Source organism: Ixodes scapularis, unplaced genomic scaffold (assembly GCF_016920785.2).
Source record: "Ixodes scapularis isolate PalLabHiFi unplaced genomic scaffold, ASM1692078v2 PGA_scaffold3__209_contigs__length_174095766, whole genome shotgun sequence".
Taxonomy (NCBI): Eukaryota; Metazoa; Arthropoda; class Arachnida; order Ixodida; family Ixodidae; genus Ixodes; species Ixodes scapularis.
Window position 1 is genome coordinate 29247516 of NW_024609868.1, and position 25647 is coordinate 29273162.

The window sequence follows — 25647 nt, forward strand, 5'->3', positions numbered from 1 at the left end:
ATAGATGAAGTTGGCTACCCGTGCCGGCATGAACTGAAGATGTTTTAAAAATGGGGACACAGCATGGGCAGCTAGTTTTGTTCCGTTGCAGCATCTTCTACATCTTGGACGTTCCTACGCCTCTTTCAAGCCTCATACAGTCTAGACGCAACAAAACCACGTGAGTCCACCATGTCTTGCAGACCTCCATTCAAGCTCATCGAAGATGCACGCTGGTATTTTATGCCCTCGCGGTCGTCTTCACTTCTGAGACATCTCAGTACAAGATTGTTCAGCTGGCGCCTCGCGACATTCTTCTTCCTTGAGCAGCGCGAGCAGCTTAAGAAGTGCCGTAACATAATGGTTCGCACCATTCTCCCTCGCAGCTCACCGGCATGTCCACTCGTCAAGGAAGCCATCATGTGTCAGCACTGCTGAAATTCAGTATGTGGCTGCGGTTTTCTTTTGTCTCCGGACACATAGTGCGCGCACGCGCACGAGCGAGGAACCGCTGCACGAAAGAAATAGAACGAGAAAGAATTAGATGTTCATTTCTCACAACTAACTTGTTTACGTTTACACCCAAGCCACGGTGTGTGCCATGCTAACATGCACGAAGGCAGCAGGCAAGATTGGTTCGAACTGGTTTCTTTTTGGAGCGTATCAGCGTATCCACCACCGTATTTACGCGCATGATCATTCTAGAGATAATAGATGCTATATGCAGTGCGTAACATTGACCAAAAACGAGAATCCGACCCAAAGTAGAACAAATAGGTACTCACTGTGTAGTGCACGACAAAGTTTCGGTGGATCCGTACTGCACGTAGCTTTCGGCCATAAACTTGTGGCTGCGTATATTATCCTCGTATCGAAGTCTTCGCGATGAGTGGTATACGTCAACTTTGTCGCTGGTGAGGTCACTTGGCACAAAAAGGCTCTTCGACCACCACCTCACTGACAAAAACAACACTCCAAATAGCGTTAAAGCGTCGATACGGTCAAGCTAATCGCGGCCGAAGAAGCCAGATGGATGGATGGATGCTATGACCTGCTATGGTCTCCATGTGAGATTAGCAGTATTACTAAATAAATAAATAAATAAATAACGGCTGTAACCTTTAGAACAGCAGTAGCTTCCGCCACCGAGCCTAGAAACTGAGAGCCAAAAATATTATTTTTTTTCTGAGCCGATTTTCCTACTGTCAACTATTTCTTAACTATCACCAGGCGGTATGGGGTATCACCAGGATGGCGTTTGGGGCATTCGATCAAATAAAAATAAAAACTTCATACCCCCCCACTCCCCAATCGGCCCCTATATTAGTTGCTTCCCCCCGGCGAGCGAGCCGCCATTTTGGTGGCGATGATGATAGTGATTAAGGTAGCCAGACTGAATTTAGTAAAGGGACTGTTGAACAAAGACGTCTGGGTCGTCGCTGCCGTTGGGTCAACTGCAGCCGTTAGAGCACATTTAAACAATCATCGCTAATGTCTCTGTGGAATACGCCCAGCTGCGTGTTTTGATGTCATTATTAGTCCGAGCACGATATATCAGTCTACTTCTAGTGTTAAGCCGCGGTCGATCGCACCACACAAAAAAGAGTGCGCTGACGCCGTCTGAGGCGCGTTTCTTCTGCGTGTGGCGGCCCTGCCACTTTGGTCACACAAGAACTGTCTGCAGACATGCTTGATGCATACATGCGTAGAGAATATTATCATTCGAACTCGCTCGAGGCGTCTCCAAAGAGATAATTCTGCCCTCATATGTGCGTCAAACACCGTGTCTTTTGTGTGATGTATCAAGCAGTGTGATTCCGGCTCTGCAGCATTCGTGATGAAACAAAGCTCTTTGCGGGAAGTAGTGAAAATATGCGGCGCTTCACCATCGATGCTGATCTCCCTCTGCCTCTTGCCGACGACTCGGAGGACCAAGCTGTACGCTGCCGTGACAAAGAACTGGCCCGGTTCGGCGATGATCTTGACCCCGCTGGACGGCGGAAACTGCTTATCGATTGCGGACCGAATGGCCCCGCACACCTGAAAATAGACCGTCGTGAACCTTCGAATTCGGATTCACTTTTCTGTGGCGTAGAAACCGAAAAGTTCAATTACGTCTTCCACTTGTGAAATGTGGCTCGCTCGATCGAGAGTATAGTACCACGGAGCGTGGAGCGCCTCTTCGACGCATGTGTTTACCGCGCCCTGAATACTGGTCCCTCGATTCTCGCCTGATGACGTCGTAGAAGTGTCATGTTTTCGACGGCCGCGATTCTGGCGGCATCGCGGGAGTGGTGGTGCCAGACGCGTGTCCTGATGCAGGTCGCTGTTCTGCTGGACAGTCCTCGGGAGCACCAGCAGCTAAGAGTTAGGACTCCGCAACGACTGCGACACTCTCGATTCCAAGTACTTTTTTGCAGAGACTTTTAGCACGAACCGCCAGGATCACGACATCCAACAGCATCACACTCCGGATTATGTGAAGTTATTTGTTGCCACCTCGGGACCACTTTTGAGGTACGGGCGGGATAGGACGCCATAAACACACCAGTCGAAAACGGCTTCCGGGCACCTTACTAGTACATACACTAATCTCAAGCTAATCAACACAGCAGAAGGTGCACTGTATGCGTCTACTCGGCATGTACAGTCTCCAACGATATGACGGGCCCGTTCGATGAAGACAAGGCTGTTTCGGGCGCCTTTGCTGGAATTGCTTCGAGCGGCTACAGACTGCTTGTTAGTGTGCTGGATTCAGCGGAATACGTTTTCTATATCTTCACTCTAAAGATAAAATTCCTCTTGCCAAATGATTCTTATCATCGCCGCATAAAATGCCTCGGCGAATTCGGTATTTTATACTGCGGGAAACAAGTCTCGCCTAGCGCATGCAAGACTGGCGTATATGCATGACTGCTCATGAAACTTCGCGAGTCGTAAGACTCTGCGCTCATTCGATACAGCAGCGACATTCTAAATTCATTTTAAAGTGCCTGGTTTGTCTACTCTTTCGAGAGACTCACCATAGAAAAACGCCCAAAATCCTTTTCAAGAACGCATATGAGTTGTTAGCTTGCGTGGCGATGCCTGTCAGGAAAAGTCGTCTTCTTAATTTCAAAGGATAACTCATCCCCGAAATCCGCCATCCTCTTTCATAGGTTCTATTATTCTAACTCTAAAAAAAAAACCACAAACGACTTTTTTTTTTGTAAACGCATAGCGTTGTGATGCTGTAGGAAGCTACACATGATTTTTTGAAGTTGAAGAGAGGATCGGGGGTCGAGTGGGAGTTAGGACAGTCCAAGGAAGCTCCAGCAGCTAAGAGTCAGGACTCCGCGATGACAGCGACACTCGCGATCACACGCACTTTTTTGCCGAGACTTCTAGCACCAACCACCAGGATCGCGACATACAAGAGTATCACACTCCGCCCTGTAGTGTGACGTCATATTTTGCCACCTCGAAGACGGGATAAGGCGTTAAACACACCAGTCGAAGACGCGTTCCGGGCACCCTAGTATAGTACGTACAGTGAGCTCAAGCTGACCAACAGAACACAAGGTGTAGTGCCTGCGTTTATTCGGCACGTGCAGTCTACAACGATATGACAGTTCCGTTCGAAGAAGACGAGGCTGTTTGGGGTGACTTAGCTGGATTTGCTTTGACCAGCTCCACACTGCTTGTTAGTGTGATCGGAATAAACCGAAATAGTTTTCTATATCTTCACTCTAAAAATAAAGTGAATCTTACCAAATGCTCCTTATCATAGCCTTATAAACTGCCTCGGCGAATTGGTATTTCATATAGCAAGATACAAGTAAACCGTTCCGCAAGACTGGCGTACCTGACTGATAGTGAATCTTCGCGAGTCGTGAAACTGTGCTCACTCAATACAGCAGCAACATTCTAATTTTATTTTCAAGTCGCTGGATTATCTACTTTCTCGCGAAAGTAAGCATAGAAAAAGAGCCAATATGCTTTTCAAGAACGAAAATGGGTGGTTAGCTTGCGTGGCGATGCCCGTCAGTCAAAGTCGTGTCTTTAATTTCAGAGGATAACTCATCCCCGAAATCCGTCACCCTAGTTTCATAGGTTGCATTATTCTAACTCCGTAGGGAAACAATAATAGCACATATGTTTTTGTGAACGGATAGCCGCTGTGATCCTGTAGAAAAATACGCATGGCTTTTGAAATTAAAGGGAGAATTAGGAGTCGAGTGGTGTCAGCGCAACGTAGCTTAGAGCGCCTGGAGCGAAAGATCGGGCTGCAGAATCCAGGGATCCTGGACTCATTCACCACCTCTGCCCGCTTCGATCCGTGTCAGCATCGTTCCGGCGTTAAGGCGCATACTGCGTTATGCGCCTTAAAAATCCCTGACCGGTACTGAGACCTTCGCAAACTTGTGCGGTACTCTTTACAATCGATCACTTTTTGGAGTAAGATTATAATCATTTTATCACATTTACTAGGAAGTATTCACAACAGCAATCTGATTACTTTTGTAAGTACTCATTTCCTGAAGCCGTTACTTTTTTTTCTCGTTTTTAATGGCGCCCTTTTTTCGCACAACTTTTGTACCAAGGAATCCTCGAACCAAATTTTTAACAGAATGGTTGACCAAAATTCGTGGTTTACGACGATATAAGTAGTTTATAGTTTTTTTTGTGATTTTAATTCAATAATTAACAGCACGAAATACCCGTTTTCAAACCGCCATATAGCTCTATCGGTTTGAAAATCTGATGTGATGAAAGAAGTAACTGTTACTTTTTCAGGTACCGGCCAAGTACTTTTCGTATTGAGTAATCAAGTAATCTAATTCAATACTTGTTAAGCAAGAGTGGATGTAATCGATTAGTTGTTTTGAGTAACGTGTACAAGACTAGACCTTCGCTGGTAAACTTTCTCATCAACAACTGTGACACCAAATGTTATTGAGGCTGACAAACTTCCGGCTCTCTGAACATACACACCACAAATTACAATTACTGTTTATGCATGAGAAGCTAAAGTCTCATCTTTGCCCCAGGTGGTCCTTGTGGGCCAGTCCTGGTTCTGTGATTCAGTGGAAACTTGCCTCGGTCATCGTATCCTGCTTTCTAAGTCCGCCCGGAAATCCACCGCCGATGTCAAGCACGTTCATTCGAAATCCCATTTCGGTGCCCATGTCAAAGACCCGCTTGGCGTGATCGATGGTGTTGACGAAGATGTCCGGATGAGTGTAGGCGCATCCCACGTGGAAACTGCAACAAGTCCAGCGACGACACATATTTCACTTTATGACAGTTTACGACCGAGCGTTTGTGACCTCTTGACACACTGGCGCCATCTATCGGCTCGGCTAGCCGTAGAACGCTAGGGCTTCCCGTATATCATATTTATCGAGCATGGCTCTTTTTTCTTAGCTCGAAAAACGTTTGACAATGTTGTTACACCATTTTTTTATAAATTTTATACGTGCATTTGATCAGGGAAACACCACGAAACCTTTGCTCTTGTGAAATGCAGCTCCAAGGTTCTTCCATAGGTGCCGCCAGCGTGTCGATGTGTTCCCTTGTTAGAAGAGACCGCAAGGACTCTCTCGCAAGCAACTCAGCCTTTCGAAACAAAATTTGCTTTGACAGAACGTAGCAAAAGGTACTCACGCAACTCCGACCACGTTCCGGCCAAGCTCGAGTGCCAGCTTCAGAATATTCTCGATTTCGTGAGAGTAAGCACCGAACTTCTCGTTCATCGTGTATTGGCTGCCGAACTCGCTGGCTGCGATGCGCAGCAACAATCTACATTAAACAAAAAGAAGAAGTGATGCCAAACTCTTTTTCTTAAGCATGCCCCACATCGTCTTCACACCGAAAGAATTGCAGGGGGATTCAGACAGAGAAATTAATATGTTCTTTGTTTGGAGAAATCGCTACCGATATAAATTACGTCGACTTCACAGCCAGAGAAGAAAATGAAGATAATATTTGTTGTATTTGGAAAAAATTGTAATCTCAAGAACTACAGCGCCCACATAATAACGTAAAAAAAGAGAAAGGGGAGTGTAAATAAATTTCAAAGAGAAAACAAAGGGTAATATTTTTCAAGAAAAAAGAAATACAAAAGACGCGTAACTACCAGCATAAACCACTTTCGCTTCACTATCCTATAAACGTCCGGAAATTCAACACACACTTTTCTCACTACTGATTCATGTTCTTTCCCTTACAACCTATCTCCCTTCTTGTCGGAAGTGTTAGCATGACGCAAGCTTTCTGGCAGTCGTATCATCTGTGACTTTTGGTCAGTCAGCAAGTCAGCCATAAAACAAAAACAGAAAAAAAAAAAAAACTCATGAACCGTTAACCGAACTTCGAATGTACCTTGCGTTCTTGTCATCCATCTTCACCAGTTCTTCTGCAGAGTCGAATGTCATCAAGGTAACACCGTGCTCAGAGGCGTACTTCAGGTGGGAAGTACTCTTGATTGTGTTGGCGTACACGATGCGATCGGGTGTTACGCCCATGTCGAGCACTGTCTTCAACTCTATCTAAAAAAATGTATATAGGAAGAAGCTTGTGGAATTAGGCAAATCACACAATGGTACATTTAAATTGCGCTATAACTACCTCTTTATGAACAACAAGTGTTTCAGTTACAATCCCCTTATCGACAGTGTCTGTGAGCTTGACAACACGTCTAGTACTTAGGTTTATCAACAACCAGCTAATCACGACGTAACTGATTTGGCTTCCAACGCCCGGCAATGACGAGTCGTGAGGGGCAGTGTCTTGTCACCGTTGCCAAAACAAGTTTCTGTTCTGTTTACTAATATTCCTACCATTTTCTTTCCTTAAAGGGACGATTTGTGTTCTGTTATCGATTCCACTGTTGCTGACATAATCGTTTTGACTGAAACCTGGCTTTCGGCAAAGTTGATAACGGTGAACTTTTCAATTGTAACAAGCGTTTCAGTGTATACCGACATGGTACAGGCGAAAGGTGCGGTGGGGGCGTCTTGATTGCTGTGTCTGACTGCTTTGAGTCATCCCTGGTTGATATGAGTAGCAACTTGGAAATTGTGTTTGTTCATCTTCACTCGCGCCACTCGGGGTTCATTTTGGGAGCCTCCTATTGTCTACCGTTCAGTAGCTCTAACTTCGTTCAAGATTTACATGATGCTGTCAATAAAGTTTCTGTTCGTTTTCCTAGTCTCCCAGTAAATTTACTGGGCGACCCTAATTATCCCAACATAGTATGCTTGAGCGAACGACCATTTACGAATCCTTTTTTAAAGGAATGTTACGACTTTTTACAGATATGTCTTGGTTTCAATTTTTCGCAACTCGTTACACAACCTACGAGAATCACTTCACCCCATCAAACATATTACACCTTATTTTTTCTACTGTGCCCGACATTGTTTCTCCTATATCGTGCCTGCCTGCCTTGAGTGACCACTCAATCATTCATTTTGAGCTTAAGGCTTAAGTATCTCGTGGTGTTGATAACACAAAACACGTCAGAGATTATAAGAGAGAGGACTTCGAATCAATAAATCGTGAGTTGTGCCTTTTCTTAAATGACTATTTACAACAATTTTCGTATCGCTCCCTAGAGGAAAATCGGAATCTTTCTAAATGCAAAGTTGAATCTCTCATGAACACCTTCATACCGCTAAGTTCTGTTACTTATAATCGCCAGTGTCCGTGGTTGAAAAACGATTGTCTAACAAGAAGAAACGTATTTTTCGATCTGCCAAAAACTCTAACTTTCAACAGCGCTGGGACGCCTATGCGTCCGCAGCTAGCGCTTATAAGACAGCCATTACGAACGCCAAAGATGCGTTTCTTAATGTTATCTTGCCCAGCATGCTGATTAATAATCCCAAATAATTGTTGAACTCTGTAAATAAGAATGATAATTGTGCCGTGTCTCACAGAAATACTGATGGTGGTGATATTCCTAGCAGTGATCGTGCAAGTGTCTTCAACGAAATGTTTGTGTTGGCGTTCTCTTCCTCTCAGATTTCTTGTACTCCTGAATTTTCTACCAATGCATATTTTCCAATGGATTCAATTTGTATTGACACTATAGGCATAACCAATGTGATATATACTCTCAAAATGTCGTCGTCTGTTGGTATTGACAATATCAATTCTAAATTTAAAAAAAAACACGAAAATGTAAAGTGCTGATAGTGACAACATCAATTCTAAATTTATGAAAAATACGAAAATGTACAGTACAATTATTTTATCTACACTTTTTGAGCAGTCTTTGGAGTTTGGTTTTGTCCCCGACGATTGGAAGATTGGGAGAGTGATTCATTTGCATAGATCAGGTGACAAACATTTTCCAACTAACTTTCGTCCCATCTCAATTACTAGCATATATACCCTATAAAATTCTTGAACATGCCATTTACTCTCATCTTGCTAATTTTTTAGACTCTAACTCTTACTTCTGTAATGCTCAACATGGATTCCGGAAATCATTTTCTTGTGAAACTCAGCTCTTGTGTTTTACCCATGACCTTCATCCCATTTTTGACCGCGGCTCTCGGGTAGACTATTTTTCTAGATATTTCTGAGGCCTTCGACAAGGTCCCTTACTCCCTCCTTATTCAAAAGCTTGTAAAACTTAATTTAGACCCTAACGTCGTTGCATTGCTACGTTTGTTTTTTACTAATCGATCCCAGCTCGTAACTGTCAACGATGTGGATTCCCAACGTTCACCAGTCACTTCAAGTGGTCCTCAGGGCTCTGTTCTGGGGCCCCTCTTATTTTTTATCTGTGTTAACAACCTGCCTAACAATATATGTTCATCTGCCAGTCTGTTTGCAGATGACTGTGTTATTTACCGTGAAATTACTAATGACTCTGACATATCTCTCCTTCAGTCTGATGCTAACTCTATCTCTGAATGGTGTAGCTTGTGGCGCATGAAATGAAATACTGCTAAATGTAAATACGTACGTCTCTCTCGTCTTAACACAACACGTCTTGTTTACTGCATGGATAACGTATGTTCCTCTTAAGTATGTGCCATCCTACAAGTATCTCGGAGTGCACATAACTTGGGATTTATCCTGGAAAGCTCATGTTGGACATATCGTTAACAATACTAATCGCCATGCTTGATTACCTTTAAAAAAAACTTTTTTCTAGCGCCTACGTCATTAAACTGATTCTTTACAAAACCCTTGTTCGGAGTAAGTTCGAATATGTTGCCTCTATCTGAGACCCCGGTCTTTAATCGCTCATTTTTTAATTAGAACCCGCCCAAAATCGTGCTTTCCGCTTCATTCTTTCTAATTACCGTCGTACCGCCATCGTAAACGTAATGCAAACCCGCTTATCCTTGCCTAATCTTTCTATGCGCAGAAAGGTGGCTAGCTTGTGTTTGTACCAAAAAATATATCATCATATTTCATCTATCAAGCAGAGGCTACTGACACAACCCCCTTATCTCTCGGCACTGAACGGTCATAGATTCAAAGTTGGCATTCCATCCTGCAGGACTAACGCATACTATCATTCCTTTATTCCCAACACCTCTTTATATTGGAATCACCTTCGCATGGATATTGCCGAACTCGCGGACACTAAGAGTTTTAGAAATGCCTTGACTAACATGTGTTGCTTCACACAACATAAGTCCTCCTGCCGTTTTGCTGTTGCGTTTTTTTTGTTTTTTTTTTAAACCCACTCCCTTTGGCACTGAGAGTAAAATAAAGAAATAAGTAAACAAATGTGCATCGCTGATAGAGTACGGTGTCTGGAGCGCGAGTATGACTGCTGTGTTCAGCGTCGCATAGCGACCATGCACCAGAGGTGGTCCTGAAGTAGCAACAAATTACGTCACGAGTCATTTGCAGCTAGAGTAACTGTATATGCTACACTAGGTGCAGCTTGTCACGCGCGATCCTGTTGGTCGGTTGTTTAAGTGCTGGCTAGCAAGGTGGGCGCAGACGCAAGGATCGTTGTTGTCACAGTGTCCCAATCCGTGGAACCAGCGCGACGTACCACAAACCAGACGTCAGCAATATTTCTCTCCGCCGCTGTTACACCGCCGTGATCGAGACCAACGACTCAATCCGCCAGTTGTGTCGCCACGAGACGGAAAATGAATGGTCAGAAACGCAGACGTGGTAAACACAACAGGTCTTTCCAGCACCATGCTAATGGCGAGTTCAAGACATAATGGCATCTGGATAACACCACACGTTGGCTGCTAACCAGTATATCACATTTCACGATTCGGTTTGAATTTTGTCAAATGGAAATGTATTCCGAGCGCAAGATCTCTGCTTCTTGCGTAGGGGTGGCAGTGGCGTCACGATGCCGAGCTCTGATTGGCTCCGAGTGAAGGATAGTGGGTAGAGCTCAATGCTAGCTGCCTCGAGGACTACCCACTATACCTCCAATCGGAGCCAATCAGAGGTCGGCGTTTTGACGTGACCGCAACCACTACGCAAGAAGCAGACGATCTTGTGCTTCCTATTACGTGTTTTTTTCCACATTGGAGACATTGTTATGCAGGCACGAGAAGTACCAGGAAGATTTTGTTACTGAAGGCATTCGCTCAACCTTGTGTTACAAACAATACTCCCAATCCTATTATTAAGTGCGCTTTACTCTATTTCTTAGTGCTCCCAAATTAATGTTATATTCCCCTAGGATAATTCTAATTTCTTTCCTTTCGCAACCCATCACATCAGCTGGATCTTTTTTATCTAAATCAAGCATTTCATTTTCTACTCAAGCAAACACTCACCTCTTTCTTTCTCTCTCTCTTTCCTCTCTCTCTCTCTATTTAGCTACTTTCGGTAAGCTGCCCTATCTTTTTCAACTTTTTGTTACCAAAAGCGGCAGCGGTATATTAAAATCCAAAAGTGGGCTTAAGATTTAAATTGCCACTTTTTTCAATTTATTCACATACCTCTTAATTTCACAAGATTAGCTACACGAAATATCAAGTGAGCTTAAGGTGAAAAATGCTTGCTTAAAGTATCTACGAAAGAAAAGTTACCTTGTTAGAGCAGTCGAAACCGACCCCAAGTGACTTCATGGAGTGAAGAATAACCGGATCCCTGCACGCTTTTACGGCTGAAACCAAATTGAATACGGAGTAGTTGCATTCTTTCATCCTATTTAGCTTTAAAATGTCTCGCTTTTCATAACAAGTATAGAAAATATCTCCAGAAAATTTAACTAGCACATCTTAGCTACTAAATCTCAACATAACCGGCCAGGATGTTCGCGAAGTATCTTCACAAGTCTGAGTGGGCACAAGGGATGTACTGTGAAAGTTAAGTTTACTAAAAAAATATTATTGCCCAAAATAACATGTTCTCGTTTCCATGGAATTACAAACACTCAAAGTGTACTAGATAACATAAACAATAAAACATAGAGAGGATGTTTCGTCCCCTCTGTGTTACATTCTTTCTGTTATCTAGTATACACTCCGTGCGACGCGACTGGCGCGCCGCCGCACGGCCGATACCGAAGGTAGGCAGTGGGAACCCCCGAGAAAACGAAACCCAAACCACTCCGCGTACGCATTGAAGTCGGAGCGGTGCGGTTGCGCTGGGTTCACAGCATGAAGTGCTGCCTGTGCTGCGTCATTAAGTGCTTCAATAGTTATGCGTCGTATCTCGTGGGGGCAAAGTTTCACAGTTTTTAACCTCGCCGATGTTTTGTGGGACAGCGACAACGATGGACCCGTGCCGTACGACGCGAGAAATTTGGTCTCCCGATCATGTCTGCCACTGTGTCGGCACGGCTGACATATTCTACTCTGCCGCTTTGCGCTCTGCGTTTGTTTTCGTACCAGTAACACCTACATGTGTTAGCGCCGATGGGACGAACGACAATGCCATCCCAAACTCGCGAGTATGCAGTGCCAATTTCGTTGGAGGAATGCCCTCCAAAGAAGTTTCATCCCCATCGTACGTGTCGATGATATTTCCGGACAAGTATGGCACGCAATCTGTACTTCATGAAGAAAGATACGAACGGTTAAAAAAGTGACAAATATGAATCTAAAGAAAACAACAATGAAACTTAGAATCACTGGAGAATCGACGTTTGAGTATGGAAGTTTATGTGGTGTGCATTCTTTCTTGATCAGCCTTCTTTTGGATGTGGGAGCGCTGACCACACCGAGTTCTGTAGACAACATTTTTTTTCTCGTCTTTAGAGCCACCTATCGCAAAGTGGTTCGAACTGGAAGTACTGTCCACTGGTCCCTTCCTACCTGTAAAGTGTGCACCTCCCACGATGAGTGGTATTATCTTGACAGCCTTTGACGGTCAAAACCAGTTCCACTTTAGTTACGCCGCCCAAACTAAATTTACACCTGGTTTCGCTATGCCAACTCTTTTTGGTATAATTAGTGTTGTGTCAGGTTACGGTCATGTCAAAGTATCTGTGCGCCGAAAATCAGCACCTCGCACAACAGGTTATTACACAATAGCTGACCTCAAAAGCCCTTGACGGCCAAACCGTGTGTTGGACGACAGCTTTGTTTTCTCGGCTTTAGAACCACCTTTCGTAAAGTTGTTTCAATTGGTAGTACAGTCCACTAGTCCAATCCTACCTGTAAAGTCTCCACCTCCCACGACCAGTGGTATTTTCTTGACAGCCCTTTCATGGTCAAAACCGGTTCCCATTGAGTTACGCCGCCCAAACCAAATTTCCACGTGATTTCCCTATGCCACCTCTTTTTGGTATAGTAAGTGCTGTGACATGTTACTGTCAAGTTCAAGCACCTGTGTGCCCAAATCTGAACTTTGCACAGCCCGCTATAACATAACATTTTGGGTCCAATATTGGATATCCCGTACAGCTCTATTTCTTTATTCGTTAGAAACATAGCTTTCACACCTCCTGTCTTAATGAAATTTGGCACACTTCGTGTACAAACTTAGTGAACATTTGAGTCACCTCCAAATATCATCGTCCCAGCAGTCCTACGTGTACAGCGACGAGCGAAATAAATTTTCCACTCAAAGAAATTATGGTGGCGGCCGTCTTGCTTTTTAGAAAATTGCTCCAACTCATTTTTCGGCCGAAACTAGAGAAATTACCCCTAATAACGACTCAAACTGAATATACAAGAAGTGGAGAACAGCTAAATGCCCTTCTGCCCTAGCACTCATGCAACGTCACCCTCAACGTATTGGCTCAAAAAGCAAAAGTTTCGTCCGTGCGCGCTTCCGCCGCCACAGCTTGGCATGCGAAAAGCCGCCGCAGGCTGCTGAACGCGCCTCACAGTCGAACGCCAGCTCCTCCGCTAGCGGCGCTGCGCACGTTTTTCAAATCGCCCCCTATAGTCCCCGCACGGAGTGTATACTTAACCCACACGCTCGTCAGGAGCGTAATCTCAAAGTGTGCATCATTACCTGTTCGTAAAATGGCAAAGGCGATATTTCAGCTCTTTTTACGTATGCTGCAGCATATCCGTACCGATTTCTGAAGCAGCAGTTTAGACCCTCCCCTTTATGTATATCCATATACTTGTACTATTGGATTCTTGAAAAGTCAGTGTTAAGAAAAACCTCATAACAGAAAGCCACGGGCTATTATGTATGATGATCTTGGTGGTCAAGCTATAGCTCCACGCGTGGCAGCAGCTAGACTATATCTCCTAAACATTTACAGGAAATCAATGGCGAACACATTGATTCATGGTCTGTAGTTTATTGTCGCACAAAAACAAAACTCTCAGGTGAAATATCTTTTTGTTTATTCTAAACATAACTGTTTATTCTAAACGTAATTCTAAACGTAACGTAACGTAAACGTCACACGTGCGAGTGGACATTTTTTATGTCCACTCGCACGTGTTAATGTGAGTGGACATAAAAGTAACCTTGGACAGCTGTATGTATAAAAAGATACATATTTTTGTTGTTGCCTCAAGTCCCTTTCTGCTAGTGACAAATGAGCAGAGATTATCACATCATCAATAAATTTACGTGCTTGAAATTCGTTCGCTCGGCATAATAAATAAATAAATGTAGGTCTGAATATTTACGTCCTCTGTGCAATGGGGTATTGCTATGTTTCTGGGAGCGCTGAAAGGGATATTGCCCGAGAACAGCCTCTCTACCCGGTACGCAGAACGCCTGTGACATCAGGCGGGTGGTGGCCTTCGCTGGGGGCTCTAAACACAAACAGAAAGTCTTTCGGAAGCCACAAGACGATCTGGAACCGGCAGCCCTCGCAAGGAGAAACACCGGCTTGTGTGTGTGTGGGGGGGGGGGGGGGGGGGGGGGGGGGCGGAGGGGGGGGGGGTGGTCTGTCGGTGTTGTGTTCCAGCTCAAGCGGCATGAGCGTCGAAACCTTGCATCAGACACCGGGTTGCATCATCTGCCCCTGGCTTAAAAAACACAGGAAAATTGCATCAGCCGTCCCCGCACCTCGAACTCCACGCCGCCATTTCTAAAAATTAGTGATGTATCCCCAACTACCCCTGAGGCAATGCCTACCAGATAAAAAAACACACCACACTATGGGGGTATGAAAGGGCATCATGAAAGTGTTAAAAGTGCTTGTACGAGGCAGAGTAAAAGACAACCGAAATTTATCCGTGAGCAAATCAAATCTAGTGATAGACTGCTGCGCTGGAAATGTGTCTGAGTCCTGACCTACCACAAGAGAGAGCAGTGCACGCCGGCCTGGCGACTTGATAGAAAATGTCACGTGACCACAGCACTTTCAATATGTCCGCCCCTTGTCAGGATGCACCAGGGAGGAGCAGCGTTTGGTTATCCGATTTTTGGGCGCAGAGGGCGAAAAACCTGCGGATATTCATCGCAGGATGCTGAAGCGGTACGGAGACGCCCGTACATCGCTTCGGCAGATGTACGAGTGGCACAAAAAGTTTCAACGGGGAGGAAAGGCGGTCACTCACCGAAAGCGAAGTACGCGTATTTACCTGGTAAGACGCGAGTACACATGGAGGTGGAAAAAAGGCTTCTATACTTTCTTTTGTATTGTACGGTTGGTGTTTCCCTTTGCCCGAATGTCGTTTTCCCCTCTCTCCGTGCCAAACAAGAAAATACTTTTCAAAGAGAATTGATGCTCTTGCATTTGTTCTTTAAACTTTTCCTAGGAGCAGCATTTTTGGCGAGATAAAACGCTCTAAAGCGATCTTCTGTGAGAATCAGGTCTCTCTTGGCGTAAAACACAATTTTCAACCCGGTGAGACCTTTCTTCTGAGAGAGTAATTTGCTTGGGCAAAACATTTGACTATGCACTAGTTGCACCTGACCACACTAGCGGCCACTGCGCCACCGGCCGGCGCCGCTGGGCGGCACCGCCGTCCAACGCGAGGAGATCACATTGGCCTCCGTTTTGCGGGCGTTATAGTCACGGGACCAGCACTGGCTCTCCCCCTCCCAAGAACGCGCTCGTGCCTCCGCCAGATTTTTCGCTCTTTCGCCGTCTGCTCTTTCTAAGATTCTTCCGTTTCGGCTCTCATCTTTCACATATATCAAGCATCTAAACCGCGCACGCTGCCTACATCGTAGGTGTCGATGATGACCCGGTGATCAGCGTGAATGTGATCATCCTAGCCTGCTCGTTGATCTTGCGACGTGACCGCGCTCTGAGAAAAAGAGGCGCAGGTTTTGGGTCCTGCCGAGTTGGTGCCACCGAAACACCGACGGGCAGTGTGGTGTCATCCTGACCGCATCATCATCATATTGCTGTACCATCAGTGACTGTCATTCACTATCTGACCTGTGTACGTGACTCGCCTTATCAGTGGTACGGCGGTTGGCGATATATACGCGCGCGGAATAAAGGCTGGGGGTTGTTCTGCTGGGAACTACTTGGTTGGCTGTCACTTCCTTCATCGTGCCGCGAGACACACGACATCGTGTCAGGAGTGGGGTGATGCTTCTCGCCCGTGTTGTTTTGGCGGCCCTCGTCTTGCACTCGGTTTGCAAGATGGAAGTACAGTGCTAATCACACTTGTCTATAACGCGCGAGCGTGCGGCTTTTTCCGGGGAACGCTAGACTGGTGGCATTCGCGGAAACTAAGCTAGTCACGTGGCGCAACATGGAAAGGCCCGCTCGAGGGGTGTCCTGCCCACTCTATCAGCTAACGCCGAACGCGGAAGGCTGCTCGCAAGCTTTTTACAAGCATCATTGCTCGTACAATAAACAAACTAAAGCACGAAGGCGTATCAACAATGTAGTCATCAAAAAACAAAAATATATCATAAAGCACTTTACTTTTATCGCTTATCAAGCTGATAGAGTGGGCAGGACACTCCTCGAGCGGGCCGTTCCATGTTGCGCCACGTGACTAGCTTAGTTTCCGCGAATGCTACCAGTCTAGCGCTCCCCGGAGAAAGCCGCTCGCTCGCGCGCACTGTACCTCCAGCGGTCCCTCCTCTGGCAGTTCCTCCGTCCAAACAATTCAACTTCGACCGGACTTCAGAATGGCCGGAGTGGATTCAACAATTCGACGATTTCTGCTACGCCGTGCGTCTCAACGAGAGGTCGGAGGAAGCCCAGGTACGGACAATGCTGTATACCATGGGAAGGCAGGCCAGGAACATTTTCCAGACGTTTGGCCTCTCGGAAACGCAGTCTCATAGTTACGATACAGTGAGGAAGAAGTTCGAGGGCCACTTCATAGCCACGAAGAACGTGGTTTACGAAAGTGCCTGTTTCCATCGTCGCAAGCAAGAAAGCGGGGAGAGTGTCGACCAGTTTGTTACCGACCTCCATGTGCTCGCTGACCGCTGCGACTTCGCACAGTTCCGAGACCGTATGATCCGTGACCGGTTCGTCGTGGGACTTGCCGATGCAAAGTTATCCGAAACCCTCCAAATGGATGCCACCCTCACTCTCGAGACGGCACTAGCCAAGGCCCGCCTCAAGGAGACTGTTCGTCGCCAGCAGCAGGAGCTGCGTCCTCACTCAGATGCAGCGACCTCGGGGGAAGTCGACGCCGTGGGCCAGCGGAGTGGACGCACGGGAGCACCCCCTCGTCGGCACAGCTGACTGGCGCAGGAAATGAGCGCCTTCGCTTGAAAGCCACGTTTGAATCTGACATTTTTCGGAAGGGCAAAACCACACCACAAACTCTGTATGTCGTAGAATTCCCGCCATAGAGGCGCTCGGTGGGGTGAAATTTGTAGATGTGCTTGAAGATAAAAAAATGAAAGCCGTTTACAAATCCCTGTAACGCCGAATTGGAGCGCAGCTCTTGAGGAGGAGTAGGGACGGGTACTAGGGGGGTCACGTCACCTGCGGGTAGTCACGTGACCCCGGGGGTCACGTGATCTCGGGGGAGGGGGGTCACGTGACCTCGGGGATCACGTGACTTCGGGGGGGGGGTCACGTGACCCCCCCCCGGTTACGCCGACGGCGACGCCGACGCCGACGCTGCTCTGGCTGGAAACGGGCCCCTAAGAGCTGCGCTCTAAAAAGTGAAAGCCGTTTACAACTCCCTGTAAGCCGAATTGGAGCGTAGCTCTTGAGGAGGAGGAGGGAAGCGTACTGAGGGGAGGGTGGACATCTCCTCCTCCTCCCCTCATTCTTTAATATGCTCCGGGGGGTCCCTGACCTTAAGGGAGGGGGTCACGTGACCTCGGGGGGGGGGGGGCACGTGACTTCGGAGGGGAGGGGGGGTCACGTGACCTCGGGGGTCACGTGACCTCGGGGGTCACGTGACCTTGGGGTCACCACACCTTGGGGTCATGTGACCTTAAGGTGACCTTGGGAGGGGTCACGTGACTTGGGGGTCACGTGTCCTTGGGGTGACCTAGGGAAGGGTCACGTGACCTTGGGGGGTCACATGACCTGGGGGTCACGTAACCTTGGGTGACCTTTGGGGGGGTCACGTGGCCTTGGGTGACCTCGGGGGTATCGGGGTCACGTGACCTTTTGGGGCCACGTGACCTTTGGGGGCCACGTGACGTGGGGGTCACATGACCTTGGGGGCCACGTGACCTAGGGGGGTCACGTGACCTTGAGGTGACCTTGGGAGGGGTCACGTGACCTTGGGGTGACCTTGGGAGGGGTCACGTGACCTTGGGGTGACCTTGGGAGGGGTCACGTGACCTTGGGGTGACCTTGGTTACGCCGACAGCGACGCCGCTCCAGCCGGCAACGGGCACCTAGGAGCTGCGCTCTATAATTATGAGCAAAGGTACTCGCAGCTTTTCTCTGGTCTTGGGGCATTGTCTGGCGAGTACACCATTCGGTTGAAGGCCAACGCGATACCTTTCGCTATTTTCACGCCCAGGCGCTTTCCCATTCCTTTAAAGGAGGCTGTTAGAACGGAGTTATCTAAGATGGAAGCCAATGGGGTGATACGGAAGGTAGATGGTCCAACAGAATGGTGTGCATGCATAGTGCCTGTACTGAAACCCTCTGGCGAAGCTCGCCTCTGTGTAGACCTGACGCAGTTGAATAAGAGTGTACTGCGCGAACGCTTTGTCTTGCCAACAGTGGACGATACTTTGGGCCAGTTGGCGGGAGCTACGTATTTTTCGAAGCTGGACGCTAACTCTGGGTTTCACCAGATAAAGTTGGCAAGGGAAAGCCAGACGCTAACAACATTCATCACCCCGTATGGCCGCTATTGCTTCCGGCGATTACTGTTTGGAATCAACTCGGCACCAGAGTATTTTCAAAAGCGAATGGTCGAAGTCTTGGACGGGCTTCCGGGAGTAGCAAACATGATGGACGACATTTTAATTTTTGGAGCCACAAAGACTGAGCATGATGACAAATTGCGCGCCGTTCTCGAACGGTTGAGCACTGCCGGCGTCACCCTTAACCGGGCTAAGTGCTCGTTTGCGGTTCGCGAAGTGGCTTTTTTTGCTATGTTGTTGGTGACTCGGGTATCAGACCAAACCCCAGAAAGGTACAGGCCATAACAGAAATGGCCATACCTTCGTCAGTTGTAGACATACGTAGATTTTTGGGCATGGTTAATTACTTGGCGAGCTTTGTGCCGAATCTCGCTGAAATATCTGCACCACTGTGGGAGTTGCTGTTGAAGGATAAAGATTGGTGCTGGGGCGGGTCGCAGCAAAAATCTTTCGATTCATTGAAGGAGGTTATTTCTTCGGCCGATTGTGTTGCGAAATTTAATCCGAGGCTTCCCACTGTAGTATCAGCCGATGCATCATCGTTTGGGATCGGCGCTGTATTGGCGCAGGTGCAGCCAGAAGGTCAAAGACGGCCAGTTGTATATCTTTCTCGTTCATTAACGCAAACCGAGCAGCGGTATGCTCAAATAGAAATAGAAGCGCTGGCATTGACGTGGGCAGCAGAACGGTTGGAATGTTATGTGAAGGGTCTTGACTTTCAGTTTGAAACTGATCACAAGCCTATGGTGACGCTTCTTGGGAAATCGCCGGTAGATGTGCTTCCGCCGAGAGTACAAAGATTTCGCTTAAGGCTCATGCGTTTTTCTTTCTCAATCTGTTACGTACCCGGAAAGCAGATTGCTACTGCGGACACCCTCTCTCGGGCGCCCCGCAAAGAAACTGATTTTGTTTTGGGGGAACTGTCATCTGAGGACGTTTCTAGTTTTGTAACCGGTTGAGCCAGCGAATTGAAACTGTCGGCGCACCTCGACAAAATAAGGTTGACACAAGAGCAGGACACCTCATGCCAACAACTTTTGCTTTACTGTCGCAATGGTTGGCCACGCCTCACAGTGTGAGCCGTTGGTTAAGGCCTTATTGGTCAGAAAGAGCGAACCTTACTATTTGTGATGGCGTGCTAATGTATAAGTCTCGCCTTGTTATTCCTCAAAAGCTCAGAAAAGAAGTTGTGGCTTCATTGCAAGAAAGCTCATCAGAGTATTGTCAAATCTCGAGCTAGAGCTCGCGAGTCGGTTTGGTGGCCCGGTCTCAGCTTGGGAGAAGCTGGCCTCTGTGGTGAACAACTGCCTGCAATGTGAAAAGCTCCGTGTTCAAAGAGCGGAACCGATGCTGCCCTCAGAAACCCCCGCTCTGCCGTGGCAAAAGCTAGGTGCAGACCTTTTTCATTTTAGGGGAAAAGAGTACCTCGTTGTGGTTGACTACTTTTCATGTTTCCCTGAGCTCGTGCTACTGTCGTCAACGACGTCTGCCGCCGTCATTGTGCAATTGATAAGTTTTTTGACAGACATGGTATTCCAGAGCTTCTTGCAACTGCTAATGGTAGTCGATTTATATCTACAGAGTTCAAGGCTTTCTCAGAAAGCTACCAGTTCTGTCACGTGACGTCGAGCCCTCGGTACCCGCAATCTAACGGAGAAGCGGAACGTACAGTTCAGACAGTGAAAAGGCTGCTAGAGAAATCGGCGGATCTCTACTTGGCACTTCTGACTTACAGAAGCACCCCAGGCCCTCTCGGAAAAAGCCCATCGGAATTGCTCATGGGCAGACGCCTGCACTCTACGCTACCTGTGCACCCTAAAGAGTTGACGCCGTGCACCGCAAGAGGCCTTGCGAGCCTCAGAAGGAAGGATGAGGCGTTCCGTGATAAACAAAGGCGCAACTACGACCACCGCCATGCGGCCAGGCCACTTCCACGGTTGCTACCTGGAGACCAGGTGTGGGTGAAGGACTGTCCAGTCCGGGCTACGGTTTTGAGACCAGCCTGCCGGCCAAGGTCTTATATGGTGCAAACAGAAACAGGAGCAGAGCTAGAGAGGAACCGCCGAGGTCTGGTACTATATAAGGAACCACCACAAGAAACAAGCGATTCCCTCTCTGAATTTCCGCAGGATTCCGGTTAAGGGGAAAATGGAGAGCCAGAAAACGAGGCGAATTTGACAGTGCCTTCCGCGCTCAATTCTGACTCAGCAGCTCAAGAAGAAAGCGGTACACAGGCCACAGACGTCACGCGTTTTGGTCGACCCGTGAAAAGGCCGCAATTTTATGGGTGTAGCTAGCATTACTAAGTTTGTTTTAGGTGTTCCACTGTTTGTTTTTGGGGGCAGTATAGTTCAACTGTTGCCTTAATAGAAAAAAAAGGGGAAATGTGGTGTCATCCTGACCGCATCATCATCATATCGGGGATTTGCAGCGAAGCTTTGCCAGCGCACTAAACGTGTCGCGAATCTTTCACAGGAGCATCACCCACCCTTGAGCGAGCATCGTCTGTTGCCGGCCGAGCAACGTTTTTGTTTGCCACGTGCCGCCACGATCCCAAGGGTCCTCATCAGAGCTTGGAACGAGAATCTCTATCGTCATCTCGTCAGCCGAAGCCACGTCACCACCTCGTGACCTCGGCAGAAGGCTACAAAAGGGATCGGCAGGACTGCCGCCTCGGGATTTGCAGCCAAGCTTTGCCAGTGCACTAAACGTGTCGCGAATCTTTCACAGGAGCATCACCCACCCTTGAGCGAGCATCGTCTGTTGCCGGCCGAGCAACGTTTTTGTTTGCCACGTGCCGCCACGATCCCAAGGGTCCTCATCAGAGCTTGGAACAAGAATCTCTATCGTCATCTCGTCAGCCGAAGCCACGTCACCACCTCGTGACATCGTCAGAAGGCTACAAAAGGGATCGGCAGGACTGCCGCCTCGGGATTTGCAGCCAAGCTTTGCCAGTGCACTAAACGTGTCGCGAATCTTTCACAGGAGCATCACCCACCCTTGAGCGAGCATCGTCTGTTGCCGGCCGAGCAACGTTTTTGTTTGCCACGTGCCGCCACGATCCCAAGGGTCCTCATCAGAGCTTGGAACAAGAATCTCTATCGTCATTTCGTCAGCCGAAGCCACGTCACCACCTCGTGACCTCGTCAGAAGGCTACAAAAGGGATCGACAGGACTGCCGCCTCGGGATTTGCAGCCAAGCTTTGCCAGTGCACTAAACGTGTCGCGAATCTTTCACAGGAGCATCACCCACCCTTGAGCGAGCATCGTCTGTTGCCGGCCGAGCAACGTTTTTGTTTGCCACGTGCCGCCACGATCCCAAGAGTCCTCATCAGAGCTTGGAACAAAAATCTCTATCGTCATCTCGTCAGCCGAAGCCACGTCACCACCTCGTGACCTCGTCAGAAGGCTACAAAAGGGATCGGCAGGACTGCCGCCTCGGGATTTGCAGCCAAGCTTTGCCAGTGCACTAAACGTGTCGCGAACCTTTCACAGGAGCATCACCCACCCTTGAGCGAGCATCGTCTGTTACCGGCCGAGCAACGTTTTTGTTTGCCTCGTGCCGCCACGATCCCAAGGGTCCTCATCAGAGCTTGGAACAACAATCTCTATCGTCATCTCGTCAGCCCAAGCCACGTCACCACCTCGTGACCTCGTCAGAAGGCTACAAAAGGGATCGGCAGGACTGCCGCCTCGGGATTTGCAGCCAAGCTTTGCCAGTCCACTAAACGAGTCGCGAATCTTTCACAGGAGCATCACCCACCCTTGAGCGAGCATCGTCTGTTGCCGGCCGAGCAACGTTTTTGTTTGCCACGTGCCGCCACGATCCCAAGGGTCCTCATCAGAACTTGGAACAAGAATCTCTATCGTGATCTCGTCAGCCGAAGCCACGTCACCACCTCGTGACCTCGTCGGAAGGCTACGAAAGGGATCGGCAGGACTGCCGCCTCGGGATTTGCAGCCAAGCTTTGCCAGTGCACTAAACGCGTCGCGAATCTTTCACAGGAGCATCACCCACCCTTGAGCGAGCGTCGTCTGTTACCGGCCGAGCAACGTTTTTGTTTGCCACGTGCCGCCACGATCCCAAGGGTCCTCATCAGAGCTTGGAACAACAATCTATATCGTCATCTCGTCAGCCGAAGCCACGTCACCACCTCGAGACATCGTCAGAAGGCTACAAAAGGGGTCATCAGGACTGCCGCCTCGGGATTTGCAGCCAAGCTTTGCCAGTGCACTAAACGTGTCGCGAATCTTTCACAGGAGCATCACCCACCCTTGAGCGAGCATCGTCTGTTGCCGGCCGAGCAACGTTTTTGTTTGCCACGTGCCGCCACGATCCCAAGGTTCCTCATCAGAGCTTGGAACAACAATCTCTATCGTCATCTCGTCAGCCGAAGCCACGTCACCACCTCGTGACCTCGTCAGAAGGCTAGAAATGGGATCGGCAGGACTGCCGCCTCGGGAATTGCAGCCAAGCTTTGCCAGTCGACTAAACGTGTCGCGAATCTTTCACAGGAGCATCACCCACCCTTGAGCGAGAATCGTCTGTTTCCGGCCGAGCAACGTTTTTGTTTGCCACGTGCCGCCACGATCCCAAGGGTTCTCACCAGAGCTTGGAACAAGAATCTCTATCGTCATCTCGTCAGCCGAAGCCACGTCACCACCTCGTGACCTCGTCAGAAGGCTACAAAAGGGATCGACAGGACTGCCGCCTCGGGATTTGCAGCCAAGCTTTGCCAGTGCACTAAACGTGTCGCGAATCTTTCACAGGAGCATCACCCACCCTTGAGCGAGCATCGTCTGTTGCCGGCCGAGCAACGTTTTTGTTTGCCACGTGCCGCCACGATCCCAAGGGTCCTCATCAGAGCTTGGAACAAGAATCTCTATCGTCATCTCGTCAGCCGAAGCCACGTCACCACCTCGTGACATCGTCAGAAGGCTACAAAAGGGATCGGCAGGACTGCCGCCTCGGGATTTGCAGCCAAGCTTTGCCAATGCACTAAACGTGTCGCGAATCTTTCACAGGAGCATCACCCACCCTTCAGCGAGCATCGTCTGTTGCCGGCCGAGCAACGTTTTTGTTTGCCACGTGCCGCCACGATCCCAAGGGTCCTCATCAGAGCTTGGAACAAGAATCTCTATCGTCATCTCGTCAGCCGAAGCCACGTCACCACCTCCTGACCTCGTCAGAAGGCTACAAAAGGGATCGACAGGACTGCCGCCTCGGGATTTGCAGCCAAGCTTTGCCAGTGCACTAAACGTGTCGCGAATCTTTCACAGGAGCATCACCCACCCTTGAGCGAGCATCGTCTGTTGCCGGCCGAGCAACGTTTTTGTTTGCCACGTGCCGCCACGATCCCAAGGGTCCTCATCAGAGCTTGGAACAAGAATCTCTATCGTCATCTCGTCAGCCGAAGCCACGTCACCACCTCGTGACATCGTCAGAAGGCTACAAAAGGGATCGGCAGGACTGCCGCCTCGGGATTTGCAGCCAAGCTTTGCCAATGCACTAAACGTGTCGCGAATTTTTCACAGGAGCATCACCCACCCTTCAGCGAGCATCGTCTCTTGCCGGCCGAGTAACGTTTTTGTTTGCCACGTGCCGCCACGATCCCAAGGGTCCTCATCAGAGCTTGGAACAAGAATCTCTATCGTCATCTCGTCAGCCGAAGCCACGTCACCACCTCGTGACCTCGTCAGAAGGCTACAAAAGGGATCGACAGGACTGCCGCCTCGGGATTTGCAGCCAAGCTTTGCCAGTGCACTAAACGTGTCGCGAATCTTTCACAGGAGCATCACCCACCCATGAGCGAGCATCGTCTGTTGCCGGCCGAGCAACATTTTTGTTTCCCACGTGCCGCCACGATCCCAAGGGTCCTCATCAGAGCTTGGAACAACAATCTCTATCGTCATCTCGTCAGCCGAAGCCACGTCACCACCTCGTGACCTCATTAGAAGGCTACAAAAGGGATGGGCAGGGCTGCCGCCTCGAAATTTGTAGCCAAGCTTTGCCGGTGCCCTAAAGTGTCGCGAATCTTTCACAGGAGCATCACCCACCCATGAGCGAGCATCGTCTGTTGCCGGCCGAGCAACATTTTTGTTTCCCACGTGCCGCCACGATCCCAAGGGTCCTCATCAGAGCTTGGAACAACAATCTCTATCGTCATCTCGTCAGCCGAAGCCACGTCACCACCTCGTGACCTTGTTAGAAGGCTACAAAAGGGATGGGCAGGGCTGCCGCCTCGGGATTTGCAGCCAAGCTTTGCCAGTGCACTAAACCTGTCGCGAATCTTTCACAGGAGCATCACCCACCCATGAGCGAGCATCGTCTGTTGCCGGCCGAGCAACATTTTTGTTTCCCACGTGCCGCCACGATCCCTAGGGTCCTCATCAGAGCTTGGAACAAGAATCTCTATCGTCATCTCGTCAGCCGAAGCCACGTCACCACCTCGTGACCTCGTCAGAAGGCTACAAAAGGGATCGGCAGGACTGCCGCCTCGGGATTTGCAGCCAAGCTTTGCCAGTCCACTAAACGAGTCGCGAATCTTTCACAGGAGCATCACCCACCCTTGAGCGAGCATCGTCTGTTGCCGGCCGAGCAACGTTTTTGTTTGCCACGTGCCGCCACGATCCCAAGGGTCCTCATCAGAACTTGGAACAAGAATCTCTATCGTTATCTCGTCAGCCGAAGCCACGTCACCACTTCGTGACCTCGTCGGAAGGCTACGAAAGGGATCGGCAGGACTGCCGCCTCGGGATTTGCAGCCAAGCTTTGCCAGTGCACTAAACGCGTCGCGAATCTTTCACAGGAGCATCACCCACCCTTGAGCGAGCGTCGTCTGTTACCGGCCGAGCAACGTTTTTGTTTGCCACGTGCCGCCACGATCCCAAGGGTCCTCATCAGAGCTTGGAACAACAATCTATATCGTCATCTCGTCAGCCGAAGCCACGTCACCACCTCGTGACCTCGTCAGAAGGCTACAAAAGGGATCGGCAGGACTGCCGCCTCGGGATTTGCAGCCAAGCTTTGCCAGTGCACTAAACGTGTCGCGAATCTTT

General features: G+C 48.7%; 1 protein-coding gene across 1 annotated transcript in view; it reads right to left on the reverse strand.

Annotated features, from left to right (window-relative positions):
• The window catches only part of LOC115317863 (ornithine decarboxylase-like), a 69970-nt gene that overhangs the window by 26046 nt on the left and 18277 nt on the right, over nucleotides 1-25647 (reverse strand). Inside the window, exons 3-7 of the mRNA XM_040205729.3 lie at nucleotides 10995-11071; nucleotides 6343-6509; nucleotides 5626-5760; nucleotides 5058-5223; nucleotides 1866-2019 (exon numbers count right to left, since the gene is read on the reverse strand). Coding sequence (XP_040061663.3) covers nucleotides 1866-2019; nucleotides 5058-5223; nucleotides 5626-5760; nucleotides 6343-6509; nucleotides 10995-11071 — 699 coding nt within the window. The remainder of the gene's footprint in view (nucleotides 1-1865; nucleotides 2020-5057; nucleotides 5224-5625; nucleotides 5761-6342; nucleotides 6510-10994; nucleotides 11072-25647) is intronic.